We start from the raw sequence: 20,818 nt of genomic DNA on the forward strand, positions 1-20,818 counted from the left end.
AGTGTCAAACAAGTAATACTGTCTAAGCAGCCCTTTAAATGCTGTTATTTCAAATCTCTCCACCCTTAAAATATAAATTTCATTTTAATAAAATGCACTCAGTATAAAAAAACAGTTCCAGGGAGTAATGAAGAAAGCACAGTGTATGTCTGGAATTTTATTTGAAGCCTGGAGTGCACCCTGATATGGGAATGTATCTTTATGTTTTTACAGCAAGTCTTACAAACAGAGATTTTTTTTTTTAATGAGATGTTTTCAACTAACCTCTAAATCAAATTAAATGTAAATATTTTTCACTTTGAACTAATTTTAAATAAATCACTGTCTGCTTTTGTCCTTTTGTCTTCTTGAAAACAATATTTAACATAGAGATTTAAATCATGTCCTCCATGGTCTCCTAGTATGTTATTAACAGTTTTTTGTTTTGCATAATTTGTCTGTGCAGAAGGGAGAGATTATGCATGTGAGAAAGACATATTTGAATACTTTGAATGGCTAAAAGTTGAACAAATCCCTATTTCATGTTTGTTCTTAATGGCAGGTCACAGGTTAGTAAAATAAAATTATTAATAAAATTAATAAAATTACACGATTGACAGAAAAATGCACTTAATTAAATTCCATGAATCCCCATAAAGTTTCAAGTCATTTATCTAAATACTAAGCCTGAGACATGTTCTTTAAATAGATCAATAACTCTTATTAAAAAGAGAAACATATCTGGCTTGGCACATGTGCAAGTACTTCTACATGATGGCCCTGTTATTCCTGACATGCAAAAATATATCTTTTCTCCAACATAGTATTTGCATGCACCATTTATGCAGCTTTTTATCCTGGGACAGCCACCACCTGTGGTCCCCATGTATGTTTCAGCTCCACTGTGTCTTAATAAATTCAAGTAGCATTGCCATGTAGGAGCCCTGTGATGAAGTAGCTCAGCAATTTCACTCAGCAGATATAGAGATGGTCTGTGCATGGTGCAGAAGTGACCCTGAGCAGGTCATAACTACAATGATAAGGGAGCACTTTACACTGTCCAAACTGTGGTGGTCAGCTTTGGGGGGAAAAATTACATATAAAATATTTATATCTTCTTGTTGATACGTTATTTTTATATATACATATCTGCCCCTAGGCTCAGCTCAGCTGGAAAGGCAGGGTAGAAAAGGTGAATGAAGAAATAAAATTATCGATGGAATTAAATCAAAGAAACAACAGAAGTCTTTGTCAGCAAATTTATCAGTACAGTTGTACTAAAGGTCTCCTGGAAACATTTTATTGACCCAGGTCCTGCCTCAAGTTATTCCTTACAGGGGACTCAGTGTTACTTAGGATATTTAATGTTCGGATTAACCCACCCAAGTTATGAATTGTGTTCTGCTCTGTTGTTTCTTCTTATTATTGGTCCTGTCCTTTTTCCTTCTGGTTTGCAAATTGTTTAACTGAGCGTGAATTCCTCCAGCAGCTGTGTTGAATCAGACCATAGCCGCCTAAGATCAGCAGATATGATGTCAAAATTTAAATGGTTTAGGTGGTCATATTCATCATGTGAATTTGTCACTGATGGAAACAGATTTACTCAATCCAGAAGACATCTCAGAATAATTTTTGTCTGTTTGCCTATTTAGTGTTTGTCCAAGGAACAGTTGCATTAATAGGGTTGGTCCATGAGCTGAATTCTGCCTGCGGGATGTGCTGCCCATCCCTGGCTTGGGAGCTCTGAGCAGAGTTGCATTAAAGTCCTCTGGCTTCTCCCAGACCTGGTCAGAAAGTATGTTCTTACTTTTATATCTAAATATATTTTTAATTGAGAACTATGCAATTAGGGAAGTTGCTGAGGTTCACAGGTAGCGTTCACCTGCTCTATTTTTTAACAATATTAATATGGGTGCCACCTCCTTGCCCTTGCATCTTGAAGTTCATGATCTGGTTCCCTTGCGCACCAAGTTAATTTTTTCCGCTGCTGGCTTTTATTTAGACAGTAAGAGAAAATAAGACTATGTTTCTTGTAGTCAGAATATGGCCTTAGTGTATCCTACATGTGTTTTAGCACCTCAGCAGGGGCAAGAGATAGTTGTTTTGCTTCATCTAAACTCAGTGAGAAAGGTTGACCGTCTTCTAGCTACAAAAGAAACTTAATAAAGCTAATGAGACAACTTAGAAAATGAGGTAAGACATAGCTGTGCTCAGAGTCACAGAGAAGCATCAATGGTTTGCAGAGGAGGTGTCTGATTTGTTCAGCATAAATGTAAAGAACCTACCTTTCTCTTCCCACTGAGGACCCAGGCTCTCTGAGACAGGCTCTGTTTTTCTGCGAAAGGAGAAAAGGAAAAGTACAAGCTTCTCTTCAACTGGTCAAGGCAAGTAAAAGCAAAGCAAAAACATACAAAGGAGAGAAAGATAAACCCATATGGATATGTGCCTGGAGAGGGGCAACTGACCTCTGGATGTGCATGCCAAGAGAGGCTCTCAGTATTTAATCTATCCTGGTTGTGAACACGAAACGTCAACCTCCTTTCTGTTTCCGTTACCCATCTTTGCTGGGCACAAGTTCAGAACTTGTGCAGGTGCTTGCAAACGCCATTTCTGGACAGGACCATCAGAAGGGGGTAATCCACCAAAGCGGGTGTCCACAGTGATGTATTGATGGTGGAAACCTGATGACCATGTTTTTCCATCAGTTTTCAGCTGGTCTTGTTAAGAGAAGCCACTGGGTGTTATACACAGCTTCATGATGCCTGGTCCACCTTGGCAGTGCTAGATGCACTTGATCTACCCTGCCCTTGCCGTGGTCCTTTTAACATATTTGTCAGTAGATGTACTTCTCTGAAAACTGATAACAGTAGGCTCTATATTGTAAGCAACTGTGCAAAGTCCTCCTGTATTCTGAAATCTGAAAAAAAAGAAAGAAGCAATGGGCACAAAATGCTGGTGTATGGTGTGACAGTATTTGTCAAAAGGAGCAGCAGCCTAATTATGCTCATTCTTTGCAGGCATTTCAGCAAAGAAGAGCTTTATTGAGGAACTTGAAGGAGGTTAATCAAGTAGGTCTGCAGAAGTTTATAAAAAAATTGCACAAGTTAACCCTTGGAGGGCCAATGGATGAGCTGACTAGAGGCAGGAGTGAGTTCAGAATGAGACTGGGTAGGAGGCAGGAAGCTCGTGTACATCTGAGTTAGCTAGTAAAAGTGCCTTGAGAACAGTCGTGAGCATTGGAATGTGGCTACCTCTACTTTTGTGCTCCTCACACAATTTCTGGTGCACCTGTGCCCATGCCAAGGGATGCTCTTTAGGCACAGTTCTGGAGCAAGGATTTCCCCAGGACTGTTCCCCAGAGGCAGCTGGATGCCATATCCCTGTTTTGGGGCTGGGGAGAGTTTAGTTTAAGGACAGGCACAGGCTATTCACTGCTAGCTGGATGCAGTGCCCAGCAATGTTCTTGCTTGTGTTAAATTTATCAGCATAAACTAAGCCTGTGAGCTTTGAAAGCGAAAAAAACTTCCTTACGTTAGACATGATCAAGAAGGCGGAGCTGGCGAAGGAGGCAAAGAGAAGAGTTCACGGTCAAAGTTGTAAAATATGAAGAAACATCTTTACAGTAACATTGAGGAGGAGTATCTGCAGGGCAAGAGGTTCATTAGCAGGACAAGAGAAAGGCAATATAGTGACCGTGGTCTAGTTGGTGAGCCTGGGAATCAGTGCTGGCTTTAACAAATCAGGTGAGAATGGTTTTAGGGGTGTTACACAGGATTTACACAACAATACCAGACAAAGTGAGCCAGGTGTCAGTTCCAGAAAACAGAGAGAGAATCAGATTTCATGTCAATGAAAAAAAACCTGGTTTATACTGGACTTTTACCTCTGTTTTCAATGTCCATTGAAGGCATACATTTAGCAACATAAATGCAACTCTTTCAAAGCTGAATTTCTTACCATGCTTATATAAATTTTACAAGTTGATTAAGTGTTTGTAGTTATGTTTTGGGTTATAGCAATATCTTTATCAGCAGCATAATTCATACTGTTGCAGTTAGTATGACATTAGAGAAAAGTATCAGTTTATTCCTTAGAACTAATTGGCTTCACTACATAGTTCAAAAATCATTGGCATATAGTGAAACCATGCTCAAAGAAAATGCACCATGCTAATAAACTCAGATCTGATATTTATTGTATTGCTATTAAGTTTAAATCAATGCACATCTGACACATATCATTATTTTAAAACTGTATATCACAATATAAGTACTAAACCAATGAGATTCAGTAGTAAGGTCTGTTTTATCCACCAGATCATCAGCAACATGACTGTTGCTCTTACAGAATTATTTTGGAAATGCAAAATCAATTCTTTGAACCATGTATTTAGGGTCCTAGTTGACAGAAGGTTAAATATGAGTCAGCAGTGCCCCAGCAGCAAATGTTCCTTTGTATCCCAGGAGGGGACCTCAGCAGAGGCTGAGGGCTGGTGGGGGTGCAAGAAGACCCCTTTCCTGATACCCCAATGAGAGAGAGACCCTTAACTATCTACCATGAAAACTTCTCCTGAACTGATGTGGGAGGGTCCAGGGGTGGTAGAAGTTGTGTTAATACTATGTATTTATTTGCTTCTTAGTTTCTATAGTATTTATTGTGTAAGTAATAAATTGTAACATAATTCCCCCATGCTGAGTTGTGCTTGTCTGAAAACTTCTCTTCCGTGTTGAGGTAAATTGTGGAGGGAGATTGGATTTTTGGGGTCAAACCCCACAACAGTCTACAGCTTCCTCATGAGGGGAAGAAGGAGGGGCAGGCACTGATCTCTCCTCTGTGGTGACCAGTGACAGGGGCCAAGGGAATGGTCTGAAGTTGTGTCAGGGGAGGTTTAGGTTGGATATTAGAAAGAAGTTCTTCACCCAGAGGGTGGTTGGGTGCTGGAACAGACTCCCCAGGGCGGTGGTCACAGCACCAAGCCTGGCAGAAATAAAAAGTCATTTGGATAATACTCTCAGACATATTATGTGACTCTTGGGGATGGTCCTGTGCAGGGCTAAGATTTGGACTCGATGATCCTTGTGGGTCCCTTCCAACTCAACATATTCTGTGATTCTCTGATTCTCATGTATTTCAGAAAGGAAAGATATGTAGTATAAGCATTCTCACAAATCAATGTGTTTTTAGGGGAGTTAAACAAAGTACAGGCTGATTATAACCACAATAAAAAGGTGGAATTGTAAAGAGCAGGGAATTTACTTGGGGTAAAAAAAAAAGAAAAAATGTAAGTTTTATTTTACATTTCAGGTTTAAAGAAGACAAATACATCACATTTCAGGTTAAAGAAGACAAATACATCACATTAGTAACACTGGTCTTTGTTCTTTTTTTTTCTTTTTTTGGTCTGTTTTAAATAGTTGTGTATTATGTGTTTGTTTAGTGCCTACAGTTATTAAGAGCTGCCTGGAGGATGGACAGTGATGGCAGTTTCATCCCCACCTTTCTAATCTGTGCTGGCCCCTCTGAGCAAATGTTAGCACAAGTGACAGAAATGGGGACAAGAGAGTGATGGATGGGGCTTAGGGAAGCAGGATAAGTGGTGGGGTGGAAAAAGACTGGGGAAAGAAAAATATGTCTCTCTGAAATATTTCATCAACTGTAAGCAGGAGCCACTGTATCCAGAAAGACTTGTTTAGCCTTCCTCAGGAGGTTGCCAGTGGAGGGGCCTTATCTTCTGATGCTGAGAAAGAAACATTGCAGTGCTGAGTGACCCAGCCTCTGACATTTAATTCAGGTTTTTCGCTGATGCCAGTCTGCATCATACTTCCCATTTTAAGAGAAAAATTTCTGCAGCAGCAGAGTGGGTGTTGTTGCAATGCTCGAGAACTTAGTTTTCAGAAATAGACATGTAAATAATGCCAAATCTAGCAATAAAACATCTGTCTTTGTTTTATAATAATATGATGCTTGCAGTGGTTTAAACTACAGGAATGTGTCTGAGATCTTGACTGTTCAAAAGATCTGAGCTGTAACCTGCTCTACTGCTCTTCACTGTGGGAAAAGAGTATGAGTGGTGCCTATGGACTGATAAAAATTTCTCTTCATAATGACATATGGGCTGAAAGCAAGAACCACTTGATGACTTTCACATTGTAATGTTTTAGGCTAATCTTCATCACAAACAAAATTCATGGATTATTTTATCAGTGGTAGCTATTGCATGCCCATGCCCAGCCTCTGGTAAGTCCAAGATGATCTGTGTACCTTTTTAAAAGGCAGCTGCAGGGAAGTGGAAATGAGACCTGAGGCACTGAAAGATTTGCACCTTATTAAAATGTAGTCTGAATTCCTTACAGATACCCACTCAGTTATCTTGTATAATCTTCTATCGGCACTGTATCTCCGCTTCAGTTTGTATGACATTATATGTTTTGAATAGGACAAAGGCCCACTGCCACTGTCAGTCCTGGTTCAGGCCCAATATTTATCTGCTCCTTTGTGGATGCCATTTTTTATCGGGTGTCCAGAAGAGCATTCCTCTGCCAACACACCATTTCCTGACGCATTGCTCTTTGGCTTGTGCGATTTCTGGAGAGACAAGCTCAGACCTGGATGCTTTTTCTCTCCACGATAGAGAAAAGGGATGTCTCTAGTGTCTGCTCTGAGGAGAAAGTTCATTCATGTGTAAATTACCAGTTGCCCTTTATTTGCTTGGTCCGTGGAGAGTGCATACAAAGATAAAAGGCTCGGTGGGTCAGGGCTGAGTATGTGCTGGTTTCTCCCATGGCCACAATGACAGCGTTAGGGTTGTTGTCAAAGATTATCAGACAGACTATGGTGTCTTATCATTATTTACTTGCAGGGTAGCACATAAAAACAAAATTTGGCACATGGGAGGCTTTTTCAGCATTTCAGCTGAGTGTGCGTTGCAGGTGCATGGTGTTGTTACCATCGGCCTTCGATACCAGTAGTTCTGCATATCTGTCTTTATACTGCTTTGCTTTAAATACCTAGAGGGAGAGCATGCTCCAGGCTTCTTCAGCCCTCTGCAGAAAAATGAAAAGAAAAAAAAAAAAGACAGGTATTATGTGAGGAAAATCACTTTTTAAATCTTATATAAAAAACTGGCAGAGGGAAGGTTGCACTAGTTTGAACTGAAGCCCCTTTAGAGTTTGATCTTGCATGCTTGTAATTTCCAGTTATGGCATCGAATGGCTCTCAAATTCTTCCAACACCCTGTGTTGTGTCTCATTTAATAACGTAGTTATAATATATTTGTCAACCTTACAACTGTATTTGTATTGGCATAAAAAGTGTACAGCAGCTGGGATCTACAAAATCGGTTATCTGTCACTCAGTTGCCTTTCACTGCAATGTAATAAAGAATCATTATGGGCCTAATAGGCAATGGTGATGTAAGTGCATTTTATGTGCCATTTTCAGATCAACAGTTAACACACAAAAGTAAAGTTGTTAAGTACATCCCTCTTTGTTTAAGAAGGCAAATCATAAATCAGACAGAATATTAATCTTATAAAATGTAAATTCAAGACCCAGAGGGTTTAATCTATTAGGTCAGCATTAGATTAGGGATCAGGCCTATCCTTCGCTTCAATAACAAGTAGATAAAAGTCATCTGTGCTAGCATATTGCTTTTTACTTTTGTAACAGGGTTATGAATGCCTCTTAAAAGGCTTTTGTGGGGAGAAAAAAGCAAACCTTTTAATATATTTAAAAAAACTTAGAAATTAAATGGCTCAGACTGGATTAGGAGAGTGAGGGTTTAACTTGTTGCACATGCATTTTATATCTCTCATGAGAATTCTTTTCTTTTTCATTTTTATTAGTGATATCACATTTTTGTGTATAATATTGATGCTACTGAAATCACTTAATGGCTTTATTTGCCAGACAGAGCCTGTCTAAAAAAAGAAAGTTGTTAATGCTAATATTTTGAAATTCTCCTCCCTTGTTACTCTTTTAGTTATTGAAATTGCATTTTGAAAATTCCCACAGTTCCAGAATCTAAGCTTCCTCTTGATCTTATTGATGAAGTTTGAAGCAAATGTTTTCAAAGCTACCCATAATTGCACTTTTTGTCTCTTTTTATGGATTAGTAAAGCTGGAGATAAGAAGAACATTTGGAATATGATAAAAAATCATAGTTGAATATGATAAAAAATCGTAGTTCACAGTCTCATTTTACCTTCTCCTGCACATGCTTCCAGTTCATTCAGTGGTCTATCCCACTGTCTCTGGTCCCTGCCACGGAGTGGTAAAACACAAGAAGGAATGCTGTGCATCCTAGCTTGCATTCAGCATTTGGGAAAGGAAAGGTTTGGTAACTTGGTTCGAAAGTTTAGTGGATAAAACCCAAAATGAGCTGCCATGGGGAAAATGCAGCTTACGTCCAGGTAGTAATTCACATGGAGCATTTGGCAACGTGAGATAGCAGGTAATGACAGCAGTGAAGGCTACAGTTTGAATAAGTCCTGATTTAATTGGATTGATAAAAGCTGTGTTCTTAGCTGCAAGCCTATCTAGTTGTATAGTATCCTTAGTTCTAGTGTGATGTAGCCTTATCAGTATAAAAACACATTTTCTGAAAGGTATGTTGGTAACCCAGTCTCAAAAACACTTAGGAGAGTTAGTGGAAGGATGTGGATTTCCAGTAATATCAACGTGTTTGTATAGTAACAGAATCAAAATGTTTGGCAGTTCTGTATGTATATAAATATGTTTCATGTATGTAAGTGTGGAACATAGTACACAAATACACCATTTACTTAATATAAGCAGCAACATTCTGTGGCAATTTTCCTAAGATTATATTTTATACATCTGTGAGGATATATATATGATATAATTATATGACAAATAAAAATATTTGAAGGTAGTGAACAGATTTGTTTATATGCATCTTCTTTTACTTACCAGGATAGCTGATCTCAAATGTGGAATTCTTATTTACATTGTGCTATAAACAAACATCCTTATACATACTGAACTATACATAAAAACAAGGAGCAAATATCAGTGCTAAACCCAAACCTCTACTTCAGCGAACTCAGCCTATAGCATCCGTGAGTGCTGTGTGTCAAATCATGGTGTGGACTGAATGAACACTGTAGTGCAATTAACCAGCTGTGTGACTTTTTGGCTGGGATACAATGCAGTATCCCAGTCAAGTCGTGTGTTTGATGTAAAGCTAAAACTGAGTCCGATTTTTGGGTGGCCTTAGAATACATTTGTGCCTGAGAAATGCATATCCAGTCAGACACCGGGTTTGTGTTTGCAGGTGTTGTGATTTATGACCACAAGTTACTAAATATGCTGTGAATTATGTCTGCACTTTAAACTGTGTGACATTTAAAAACTTGCATGCTATTTGCATGACATTTGAGGTCTGATCACACTAGAGCAGGTCCTGCTACCCAGTAGCAAGAAACAAGCAGTGGAGGTTGTGGAACTGACATGATTTTCGGCAACTTTCCCCATTGAGTATGGGACCACTGCAAAGAGGGAAAATAGCTTCGTGCAATTTTGTGCTCTCCATTATGTATCATGAAGTCATGGCAAACAACTCTTATGCAGTTTTAGATCTGACCTATTACTTCCAAACAGTTCCATTTCACCTTCATGCAACTTAACAGCACAAAGAAAGTTTTGTTGTTTATTATTATTTAGGGAAGGCACAAAAGCAACGACAAAAGCTAATATAATGTCATAAAGTCAGTGTAACAGTAATTCTTGTAGCTGTGCATCTCACTGTTTTCTGGATTACTTTGCAAATAATAAATCAAATTCTTCCTCAAGGTGACATGTCAGTAATTTCAAATTTGATTAGCTTTATATGAAGGATGTTGATACATTTCTACATGAATCTTTGATAGCTCAGCAGACTGACAACCTTAACACTTATAGTGCCCCTTTGTGACAGTGTGGCACTGTGAAATAATATTAAGCTTCTTAAATCTATAAAACCATGGGGATTCTGGTTGGGGTATGGCTCAGCAAGCTTGATTTTGGCTAGTTCCTCCCAAGAGGATCTGAGACATGGAATAACTATTCTAGAATTTTACTGGGTTTATTTTTTGATGTCATAAAAGCAAATGGATAGGTCTGAAGGGGAATATCTACATCGTGCAGTACCATGCCCCACAATTTCAAGCTTATGAGTGGGGGAGACAAATCTCAAGAGATCCATAGGACATTTGATCTCCATGGCTGTAGAGTTGTGAACCACGCCATATATAAAAGAAGGCAAAGAACAGTGGTTTTAAGCACTGCCACCTGATGTGCAGTATTTCTTTGTGGATGGAGCTTTGTGAAAGTGCCAGGGTTTTGTCATTTCATAGTTAAAACTTGTTACAAATTCACAACTCAAACATTCCTCTTAGCAAAAGTGTCAGAAGAACAGACTTATGTTGCCACTTGTGCAATGATCTATCTTTGTTTTCTTCCAAGAGGCTGTAAGGGAGCCTATATGGATTGCAAGGTTGGCAATTTTATGAAATAAGACACTTTTCAAGTATTTATTTTTAAAAAGTGAAAGCTAAATTCTTTTTTTTCTGACTTCAGATTTTTCACACTCTTATTCACACACTTTATCCACATTAAGTAAAGTTAGTCTTAAATCAGCATATGTATCATGAGCCCTTTAAAGAAAACCCAACTCACCATTACCTACCTACTCCCTGAAAAGCCTGCCAAATAGTCTGCTATGCTTAATGACATTACTTCAGTTTTGAGTAGATATTTTGAAAGGGAAGAACTTGAAAAATCCAAAACCAGCAGTAACTGTTGTTTAACAACATAATTTATTTTTATGCACATTTGACATTCTATAGTGAGTTAGCTTTAGAGAGTTAAATAGATGGAATATTGCTATTTTAAGAGAGAAATGTTTGTGCTAGTGCCCAGTTTGCATTCAAGACAAAGGAAATAGAAGAGTTCTTGTCCTGAAAATCTGATTAGTAATTGGAAATTTTTACCAAATAAATGAGAGGCTGATGCACCACAGAACACTGTCTGTTAGGGCGTCTGCACATAAGCCCTTGGTGGAAGAGACATCATTTTCCTTCCTTGGAAAATGATCAGGAAATTAAAAGGGTGCCTGTAGATGCGTGGGTTAAGGGTGTCTGCTGGAATAAATCAAGGTGCTATAACATTATTCCAGTTCAGAGCCACTAAGAACTGGGCTTTTGTCATTATTAGTTTCTGTACTGCACAGAGCCATGGTATGGCATTCTGTGGTGTTGAGCTTAAAAAAATATCCTGTGCATATGTACACCAACATCTGTCATTGCCAAGTCCAGGAGGAATGTTGTGATATGGCACTAGTAAACAGAGCAACAAACAGTAGCTGGTAAAAGATATTGGCCATAAAACATGGATGAGAGTGTGCAACGTGTTGTGTTATCTGAATGGCAACATGTTGCACAGACTGTAATTGTTGTAAATGTGAATATTTATACAGGTGGTTTCCTCTTTTGGCAGATTAATGCTTTCGTAAATTGCCTGGCTTGTTACATATTTTGTGTGAATATTGGATACCTGCTTTTGGAACTGAACCTTTTAGGACTTGACTGGACTCAGTAGATTTGAAATTGATCAATTAAATTGTTTTGGGGGGGTAATTGATTCTGTTTGCTACAGAGTGGCCTGTGGCTAAGTCATCCTTTTTTTTTCTCATTCGAAGAATACTATCACATTAGCACAGAAATGTATGTACTAACAGCTAAAGCAAGGAAAGAAACAGTGCATGGCTATCATTCCAAAGTAATTAACTCTTTATACATCATAGCATCATACATCATACAAAGTAAAAATTTAGATGGAGTGTTTTTTCCTGTAGGATAATCACTGAAACTGCCATTGCTGATATTAAAATTACCATTTATGATCTCTTATGTAATTCTGCATACAGTATTTTTTCATTTGTTCATTTCCTTTGTCACTCTTCTGTTAACCAAACCTCAAAAAATAAGTAACAGTTAACTAAAACCATGGAAGCAAACTTCAAGGATGAGTCTACAGATGCATGTGATGTGGTTGCAGAATAGTATTGCTTTGAGTGACCAGACGTTCTTAGTTCCAACAACGTATGGAGTGTGCAAACCTTTAATTGACTCATGTCAATGTGGCAGACAGCTAAAGCTCACACTAGAGCAAACAACAGCAAAGTACAAACATTTTGTGTTTTATACTTTTGTGCTCCTACCTGTGTCGTGTCCTCCAAGGGCAATTTGTCCTCTGCAGAGTACTGCTCTACAGTTCCTTCCTTGTGCCACTAGATTTGCAGAACCATGGGGCTTGTGCATCCCCAGACTGAGCCAACCTGTGATGTCCGTTGGGATTGCTGCATTCAACCCATCACTGGTGTTACTCAACTGCTCTGCTAGTTTAGATGCTAAAGCTTCAGCGATTTTTGGTGGATTACCTTAGGAAACGTTGCAGGAAACCAATTATTTTGGCTTGACGTGAGGTTTATTTTGAACAGGCAAAAGAACAGAATAACAGACTGCTATGAAACAAAGGTCACCTCACTTAAATATGAGGGGGGATCCCGTTGGTGCATTAAGGGATCCATGATGTCTTCAAGTTACTGTCAGTCATCATCTCATGAAAGAATAAAATAGTAGAAACATAAAGCTTTTAGTTGCTTTGTTATGTGGTTTTGTTATGTTGCTTTGTTATGTGTTATTGTTGTGTACCTCATTCATCTTGTTTTCCATAACAAATTATTATTTCTGTATTATCTCTTATTCTTTACAGCAATCATAATGCAATTACACTTTTGGGTTAAAATGACAGTTACCATCAGGTATATTAAGATAAAAATACAAGAGTGACCATTAGAGGAATCTTTACTCTTCTTTGGCTATTGGAAAGAGTGACCATTAGAGGAAGCTTTACTCTTCTTTGGCTATTGGAAAGCTAGGTGACCTGGAAGCTCTGGATTTAAGAAACTGCATAAGTGATGTCTTTCCACCAGCAAAGATCAGAGAGCCAGCTCAGCTGTGAGCTGTGATAAAAGATCATTGCTTTCAGTGAGACTCCTGCTTGCAGATGCTCAAAAAAATTGTCCTTGGAGGTTGCGGCTCTGTAAAGTTTTTTTCTGTTAATGAGATAAATTCCTTATTGATATTCTTTTAAATAACCATTAGTTTTTGCTTTAAATACTTGGATTTTTTGTTATCCAAACACCTAATTTCTTTCACTACCCATGTAACAGTTAGAACAGCTGGGACCAGTTCATCACTGGATGGGTGTAACCCAAAACTGTGTATTCTATAGCCTTCCATGCCATTTCCCAGAAACTATTATCAATAGACCATTTACACCCTCTGCCCAGAGCAGCCTGACTCCTCAGGCTATAAACTGGGAGTTAAGAGGCCTGTGAGATAGGAGGGTGTTCCTGTCCTCACACCCACTGTGGAACCCCCCACCCTGAGGGAGGTACTGAGCATTCCTGCCTGAACTGGAGGATATATAATCTTGGAGTCTTGGGACTTTTTTAATCACTCGTGGGATCCAGAGAAGGACTGTGACCACCACTCTTGACTGGACTGCAACCACCACTTTTCAACCAGACTGCAATCACCACTCTTGACCAGACTGCAACAGCACTCTCACCAACAGGTTTTTCCCTTCTCCTTTTCCTTTGGACTCAGGGGGCCCAACAAACACCACTCTGTTCATGCTCCAGGGTGCTGGGTTATACATTTGGGGTTTGTGGGTTAAAAACAATTGTTTGTCTGTATAATCATATTTATTATATTATTTTATTAAATTGTTATTCTGATTTATAATCTCTCTTTTGGGTTGGGTTCATTTCCCCTGCTGGTTTACCTTTAAACCAGCACACAGCCCATATACATTTCATAGCATTGTACTACAGGAATTTCCCTTTATTTACTTATTGTACTGCATTAGAAATGAAATTATTACTGCAATAGCCTCGTCTGTTTGGACCAGCTCTCTCTACTCCCAGGCAATATCTGGGAGTGCAGAGGAGTCCAGTGGAAAAATGCACGAGTGATTCTCAAGGGCAGCACAAAACTCTATGCAAGATAGACACAAGCTGTACCAGAGCAGCACCAGTAAGCACCATCCCCCTCGGTTTTGCCTGAACCATTCTGACATTAACTAAACTGAGTGTCCTTAACTTGTCCCTTCAGTGGGCATGCTTTGAATATTAACATGGTTTTATGTGTGCAATCTTTTTTTCTTCAGTCACAGTAAAATGAAGAAAGGCAATTTTATCTTGTGTTGCTCTAAGACTGCAAGTCAGTTGCAGAGTTGGAAATTTCAGATGCAGTGTTTAGGCTCAGACATATGGACTGGTGAAGTGAGGTAAAGGAGCTGAGAGTATTAGCATAGTAGATTGTCAATTTCTCAGTGAACCACAGCCAATGGAGAATGAAGCACTGACAGTTTTGTCTTTGCCCGGAGAGAATGAGTCTTCCACAAGGCTACTCTTAGCTAGTTTGGAAAGTCATGTCCTGCTGTGCCTCTTCTCCCCTCCATGTCTGCCCTCCTGTCCCTGGTGTGTCCAGACTGGCTGCTTTCCCTCATCTCTGCCTTCCAGCCTCTCTTTGCAGCCAGTTTCTGCTTTTCAAGGTCTTTCCTTCACCTACAAAGGTGTTCCCTTCACTTTCCTTGGTGTTCACATGCCACCTCTCTTTGATCTTTTTGCACAGTCTCAGTTCACTCTTCCCTCTGCCCCTCAGTAACTAGTTCTCCTATTTCCATTAGGCTACTTTTTTCCCCTTCTCCCCTTGCTTTGCCTGCATTTGGAGCCCAGGACAGCCTGAACTTAGTTCCTGTACCTGATGCCACAATAGCCCACAACATCTGGGAGCAGCAGTGGCAAAATAAAAGTCTGGCTCAGCCCATCTGCCCTGCATTGGAGCTTGCCCATTGCAAAGAGCAAGAGGAATCTTTGGCCAGAGTTAGACTTCCAAATTCTGGGGACTCTGTGCTGAGCATATGCATACAAAATCTTGAGACTAGGCAAAAAGCTGTGTGGGTTTTCATGGGAGCTGCAAAAGGATGACAGGGAACCTTACCTACCAGATTTCAAACTATTGCTTTGAAAAATAGAGATATGGAAGCTGCTCAGCAAAATTCTTGTAAGGCTTTCTTTTCTTTTCTTTTCTTGTTTTTTTTTTTTTTTCTCCCAATAGGGGCAAAACATGTCTTTCCTCAATCTTATTTCCTGAAGTGACTAAATACTTTCAGTTGAAATGTAAAATATAATAATAATCAGCCTAAGGCAGAGGCAGAGCATGGGAATTTTCATTCCAAATACTAAGCTTGGCAAAATTTACAAGCAACTCAAAACAAGCTCTTTTAAAGGGAACTATTGAGATCCCAAACTCACAGAGGACCTCCTTGTGTTATACATGAAAATCAGATAAGAATATCTCTGTGATCCATTTGGGGTATTCCACACAGTTAAAAAGAGTCTGCTTTTTGTATTTCAGAAGTCCACCTTAAGTAATGGATCTCATAAGGATGCATATGGTTTTAACACTTCTCAGGCCATACCAGAGCTGTTGCATCTAGTTGAGTTGCTAAGCATGCCTTTCACAGATTTATTTTATTAGTTTTGTTGTGGGATTGGTTTGTGTTTGGTTTTGATTGAACCTCTTTTGTTGTGAAACTTAATTTAAGTGCTTGCATGCACATTAGAAGTCCAGCCCAGTCAGCATTGTGCAAGTTGAGCAGCAGGATGCCTTTAAGGTGCATCCTTAGTATCCCCTGAGCAGAAAATAAGAAAATAATGACAAATGAGATAATTCTTGATTCACACCAGTATCAAAATCATTTCCCACCAGCACCCTTGTGCCTAAGCTTATGGGACAAATCCTGATGCTTCTGTCTGTTGCCATGGTAGTAGATAGGATACATTTCCACCACAGGGACTGAGGATTAGCATGCCCCACTTCTCTTCCTGTGAAAGAGCAGGACCATCCTCTCAGTGTGCAGAATGGGGCAGGGTGTCCATGCCAAGGCTCTGTGCAAGTTTCTGCAGCTGCAGAAGACATGACCATGGTGAGCAGGCTTCACTGCTCCACTCACAGCTACAGCTGCTGTCGCAGTCCTGCTTTGCTGAAGGCATTTTGGCATGGAAGCAGGTTTGCCTTGGTGTGTGAGTTCTCTGAAGGGAGAAGAGATAAATCTTCTCTGTCAGGCGCGTTCCTCCCAGACCTTTTCTACCTGTTCTTCCATTGCAGACACCCAGATGCATGGACCTCAACATGGGACAAGGCTTCCTGAGCTGCCTGGCTGCTGGTTTCCCCAACTTCACAAAGGAGAGATATGCAAGGGAGCAAACCCTATATTTACAGTGCCCTGTCCCCTCAGATTGCACTCCTTCCTCGCATAGAGACGGTCCTGTAGGCTTTCTGTGTGTCTGCATGCAGACCTGGAAAAGCGATTCTGAAATATATGAAAATTTTGAATATTTATGCTGTAAACTCTATCAGGTTCCTGTGGAAAGTAACGATCTACCAAGCTATAGAGATACCAATATGAAGTGCTCGTGTCATTCTGGTGCTGGAACTGTAAAACATGACAAAACAGATGGGGATGTTGTTGACTGCAAGTTCTTTGCTTTTCAGTCAGCCATAGATTTTTCACTTTTCGCAGCAGAGTGGAAAAAGAAATGTTTTCTTAATTTAATATGGCAATATATTGTAATTGTATTGCAGACTAATGGGGAATGTGCTGTATGTGTTCCAGCCACGGTGTAAGTTTTCCTCAAGTGTTTATATAAGAGGTCCTCTCTAACTTCCCTCTATAAGAGACTGTTTTCATATTAACTCGTTGCAGAATCTTTTGTGAGCAGTGACTGTCAAACTGTGCTTGTCTGTGCATTTGTGCATGATGATATTGCTGTTATTTAGAGTAATTCAGCTCCTACCTCAATCTTGGTTTCCACCATGCAGTTTTACCCTTATATGTCAACAGTTTGCTTTAAACTTGTTTTGAAAAAACAACCTACAGTGGTTTAGACAAATGAAACCAAAATGGAGCAATAAGTATTAAGACATATGCATGGGCCACAAACAAAAAGAATTTCCCAAATGTATTTAAGTGATTTTCTTCTTGCGTTTTTAATATGATATTTGTAGGCCAACTGTGGCAATAACTGATAATTTTAATACAAGATGACATAATTCCTGTTCAGTGGTTCTTCTGAGAGAAATTACCCTGACAACTTCTTTTTTTTTTGTTCTAATTTTATGAAAAAAACAAAAACGAGATTTTCAGTGTAAGGAAAAGAAAATAATTTGAATCACCAAGTTTTGAAACATTTAAATATTTCATCTCTCTTCCATTTCCAAATGTACTTTTCCTGGCAGTTTCTGTTTCCATCTCCTGCTCTCGAGGTTTAACCATCTTTCTAGCTGGGAGAGACTAAACCAAAGTTTTCTACAGAACCCACTAGATACGTGGCAAAAAAACCTCTATCATGACACAAGGGATCTTGCTTGATTTTTCCACAGTCTGTCTCAGCAGCACTGGTTCTGCTGAAAGATTCCATGGGGAAGATCAGTTGTTAGATCAGGATTGTATTTTGAAATGAAAATTGCATTTGGAAATGCATTGAAGTCATTAAGCCTCATTGTGTTCTGTCTTTGGATGTTTGGGTTTTTTTTTCCTCTGGCTGGTAGGGAAACAATAAATTTTTTCTTCAAAATTGAGGTGACTGTGTCAGCTTGAAGATACAGGTTTGGAGCTTGATGTTATTTATTTTATTATTTTTTAAAGGGTAATAGTGAATGAGTCCCTGTTTTGAAATAAATATGGTCTCCAAATTCCCAAATGAAGCTTATATAATTATTTCAGTATTTAAATGAAATCCTTAGAAACTTTGACACTCTGCAATTGGATGTTTAAAACTGGATTAGCAGAAAGACGCTGATTTTGGGGCTGTTTTCTATCCTGATGTGTTTTTCCTGTGGATGCAAGGCAGAACATGATCTACAGTTTCTCCAGGAGAAACCCCTATCTGTTCTCATCCCTCTTGACTCCTGGTCCCCACTGAGTCTTCTCCAACCACATCTCAGCAATGGGGGCCCCACTGGTCACACATGAGAACCCACAGTGAGCATCTCCTGCTCTTAAAGATTTGTTTGGTGGGGGTGGGTTTTTTTCATTAACATGAACTTAATATTTCCCTTCACGTTCATCCCAGACTTTTGAGTTCTCCTTTCTGCTCTGGGCAGACCCACCTACCATCCTGACATTCATGTATCTGACTCGCATAGACAGGTATGTTAGGAAGGGTGTTGGTGTAGGTCAGCTCATCCCAACACAAAACATACCTTCTTGTCTGCTGTATGGCTGCCTTCAGCTTCACTCTGCGTGCACCTCTCTTCACTGCCTTCCCAGCTGATGCCTGTCTTGAACTCTTTGCCGCGTGACTGGCTTGCTGCCCTTGCATCCTGAGCATCGCATGAGACTGATTTGGGATGGCATTGTTCAGAAGAGGTAGGAAGTGAGGCACCTGCACAAGGGAAATGCAGTGAGCACTTCCAGGCAGAGCTGCCGTTTGCTGCAACAAGGAGGAGCGTTAAGCAGGGAGTGAAATGCAGCTTTGTGAACATTAATCTCAAACACTCCCTCTAATGACATCTCTGAGGTTAAGCCACAGGAGGCGTGGTATTACTAAGCTTAGTTAAATTTAGTGTAATTCACATCTGCAAAACCTTCGTGGATTAGTGTTTAGTTTTAAATTACCAGTTTCCATGATATGGGAGCTTCAGAGTATCTCGCATCAAGTCTTAATGTGTTATGAATAAGGGTGCAGAAGCCTGAAATCTATGTGGCACACCAAAACCTCTAAAGTTTCTGAGTAGTTCTGAGGCAAATATGCAATTTATTTAGTTACCAGACCTGGGACTTCCTTTTGCTCTTAAAAAAGAAGAACATGTGGAGGGGGAAGATATGTTTGGTGTCAGCAACTGGAAGACAACAGTGTTACTGAGGAGATCTCGGATGGGCGCAGTAGCAATAAGGTAGAGGAGGTCTTGCTGAAAGGATTGAAGAGAAGTCAGATAAAGGCAGAAACTGGTGGGCCATGAGGACAGGACAGCTGGTGTCAGTGTAAGAGATGCAGCAGGATCAGGGTCAGGTGATGGGCAAGAGTTTAAGAAGAGCTGCCAGGTGAGCAAACTGTGGAAGAGGAATTCAGAAGTGGATGTCTTGGAGAAGTAGGTGTCCTGGAGAAACAGATGTCCCAGATGGATGAAAACCAAGGAAAGAGTAGGAGGAGATTTGGATGAAATGAAGCCTCAGGAAGGAGTGAAGAGGGCATCTTTCCCCTGGGGCTTGCACACCCACTCAGCATTACAGGGCAGGGTGGCAAGGGGACAGGGAAGCTCTCTATCTGCCTGAGACCCATGGAAGTATTTGCACTGTCAAGCCTGAGGTGTTTCTGAGCATGTACAGAAGTGATACCATTATAAGGCATAAGCTCTAAGGTCAGGAGCTGAGGTGTCTGTGGAACTTGGACACCTTGGAGGGTGGTGAGCAGCTGAATCAGGATTTTCAGGATCACTTAGATTTAGGCTCTTCAGTTTCACCTCGCTTGCTGTAAGGAGTTGAGTCCTTTTCAGCAGGTGGTGGCTCCTGAAGTGAGTATCCAGCAGAAGTAGGAGTGGAGGTCAACAGCCCCATCTCAGCCTTCCTTTTTCTTGTCCTGTTTCCACTGTCCTGCAGCAGCAGCCATCAGAAGGGGAGGACCAGGTGCAGATGAGTTTTGCTTAGGTTTGCCACAGGAGCAAAGCTGGCATTGCAGAGGCAGCTCTTGGATTGGATTCTTGAGATTTTCTTCTCTTACCTATCACAAAATTAGCCTACTGGGGTAGTTTTAGTCTGGGCCTCCCTCGGTGACCAGTTTGTAACCAAGGAAGTGGCCAGATTACCCAGTATTCCCTATGATTTTTACATAAGCAAGGGGTATAAGAAGAAAGGAGGAGAGGCCTTCACTCTCTTTCCTTCCAGTGGCTTTGGAGGTGCAGGTTCCCTGCTGTTGGTTCTGCCATGTTGGGGAGTGAGGCCTGGTAAGGCCTTGCCCACCTTGGGAAGCGGAGGTTGCCGGCGAGCGTTCCAGAGCGACTTTCTGTTGTCCCAAGGAGAGTAGTGAGATATTCTTTTGCTAATTCTTTAGTTTGCTAGATCCTGAGTTTCTGATCGTGTGTATATCTATTTTGGGGAGGGGTGGTTTTGGTTTTTTTTCCCTTCCCCCCTCCCTTTCCCTTTTCCTTTTGGAATTATACGTATATTTCAATTGTATATAAATGTAATATAAGTGTAAATATATTTATATATATTGCTTTAGCTACCTCTCATTTCAGTTCTCTTGTTTTTTTTCCTTTTCTCTTGGTTTTTGGGGGGTGGGGGGGGAGCTCTTGCAGTGAGGTTTGGAGATTTTGCAGGGAGACAGCTTCAAATCACCTCACCTATTAAGGCAAATCAGAGGGAAGTGCCTTTCCTGTGGCTGCTCCAGGACCAGACAGAAGATGAGTGGTACCAATGGCACATTGGAGGGGTTGAGTTGCATGTGGTTGGCTTAGGTTAGGTTAGGTTAGGTTAGGTTGGGTTGGGTTGAGTTAGTTTGGGTTGGAGCCAGCCAGAGGCAATAGTCCTAAGATGAAGCAGGTGGGTTAGTGAATACCATTTCTGTATCTATGGAAATACTCTGGACTTGTGTTGACTGTAGTCTTTTGTCTACACAGATACAACAGGACATTTTAATCCAAGCAGAAAATTCAGGGGGAAAAAAGTGCCTTTGAAATATTTCTTATGTAGATGATTATAAACA

At 40.2% G+C, this 20,818-nt stretch overlaps 1 protein-coding gene across 2 annotated transcripts in view; it reads left to right on the plus strand.

Moving 5' to 3' along the window:
- FAM172A (family with sequence similarity 172 member A) overlaps window positions 1-20,818 on the plus strand; it is a 254,120-nt gene that overhangs the window by 221,236 nt on the left and 12,066 nt on the right. Inside the window, exon 10 of one of the 2 annotated variants that reach the window (XM_051789285.1) lies at window positions 16,698-16,717. The exons of the other annotated variant lie outside the window; for it this stretch is intronic. Coding sequence (XP_051645245.1) covers window positions 16,698-16,702 — 5 coding nt within the window. The 3' untranslated portion in view covers window positions 16,703-16,717. Of the gene's footprint in view, window positions 1-16,697; window positions 16,718-20,818 lie in introns of those variants that run through there. 2 annotated transcript variants of the gene reach the window in all.

Source organism: Manacus candei, unplaced genomic scaffold (assembly GCF_025592945.1).
Source record: "Manacus candei isolate 608988 ecotype Guabito, Panama unplaced genomic scaffold, ASM2559294v1 h1tg000027l, whole genome shotgun sequence".
NCBI lineage: Eukaryota > Metazoa > Chordata > Aves > Passeriformes > Pipridae > Manacus > Manacus candei.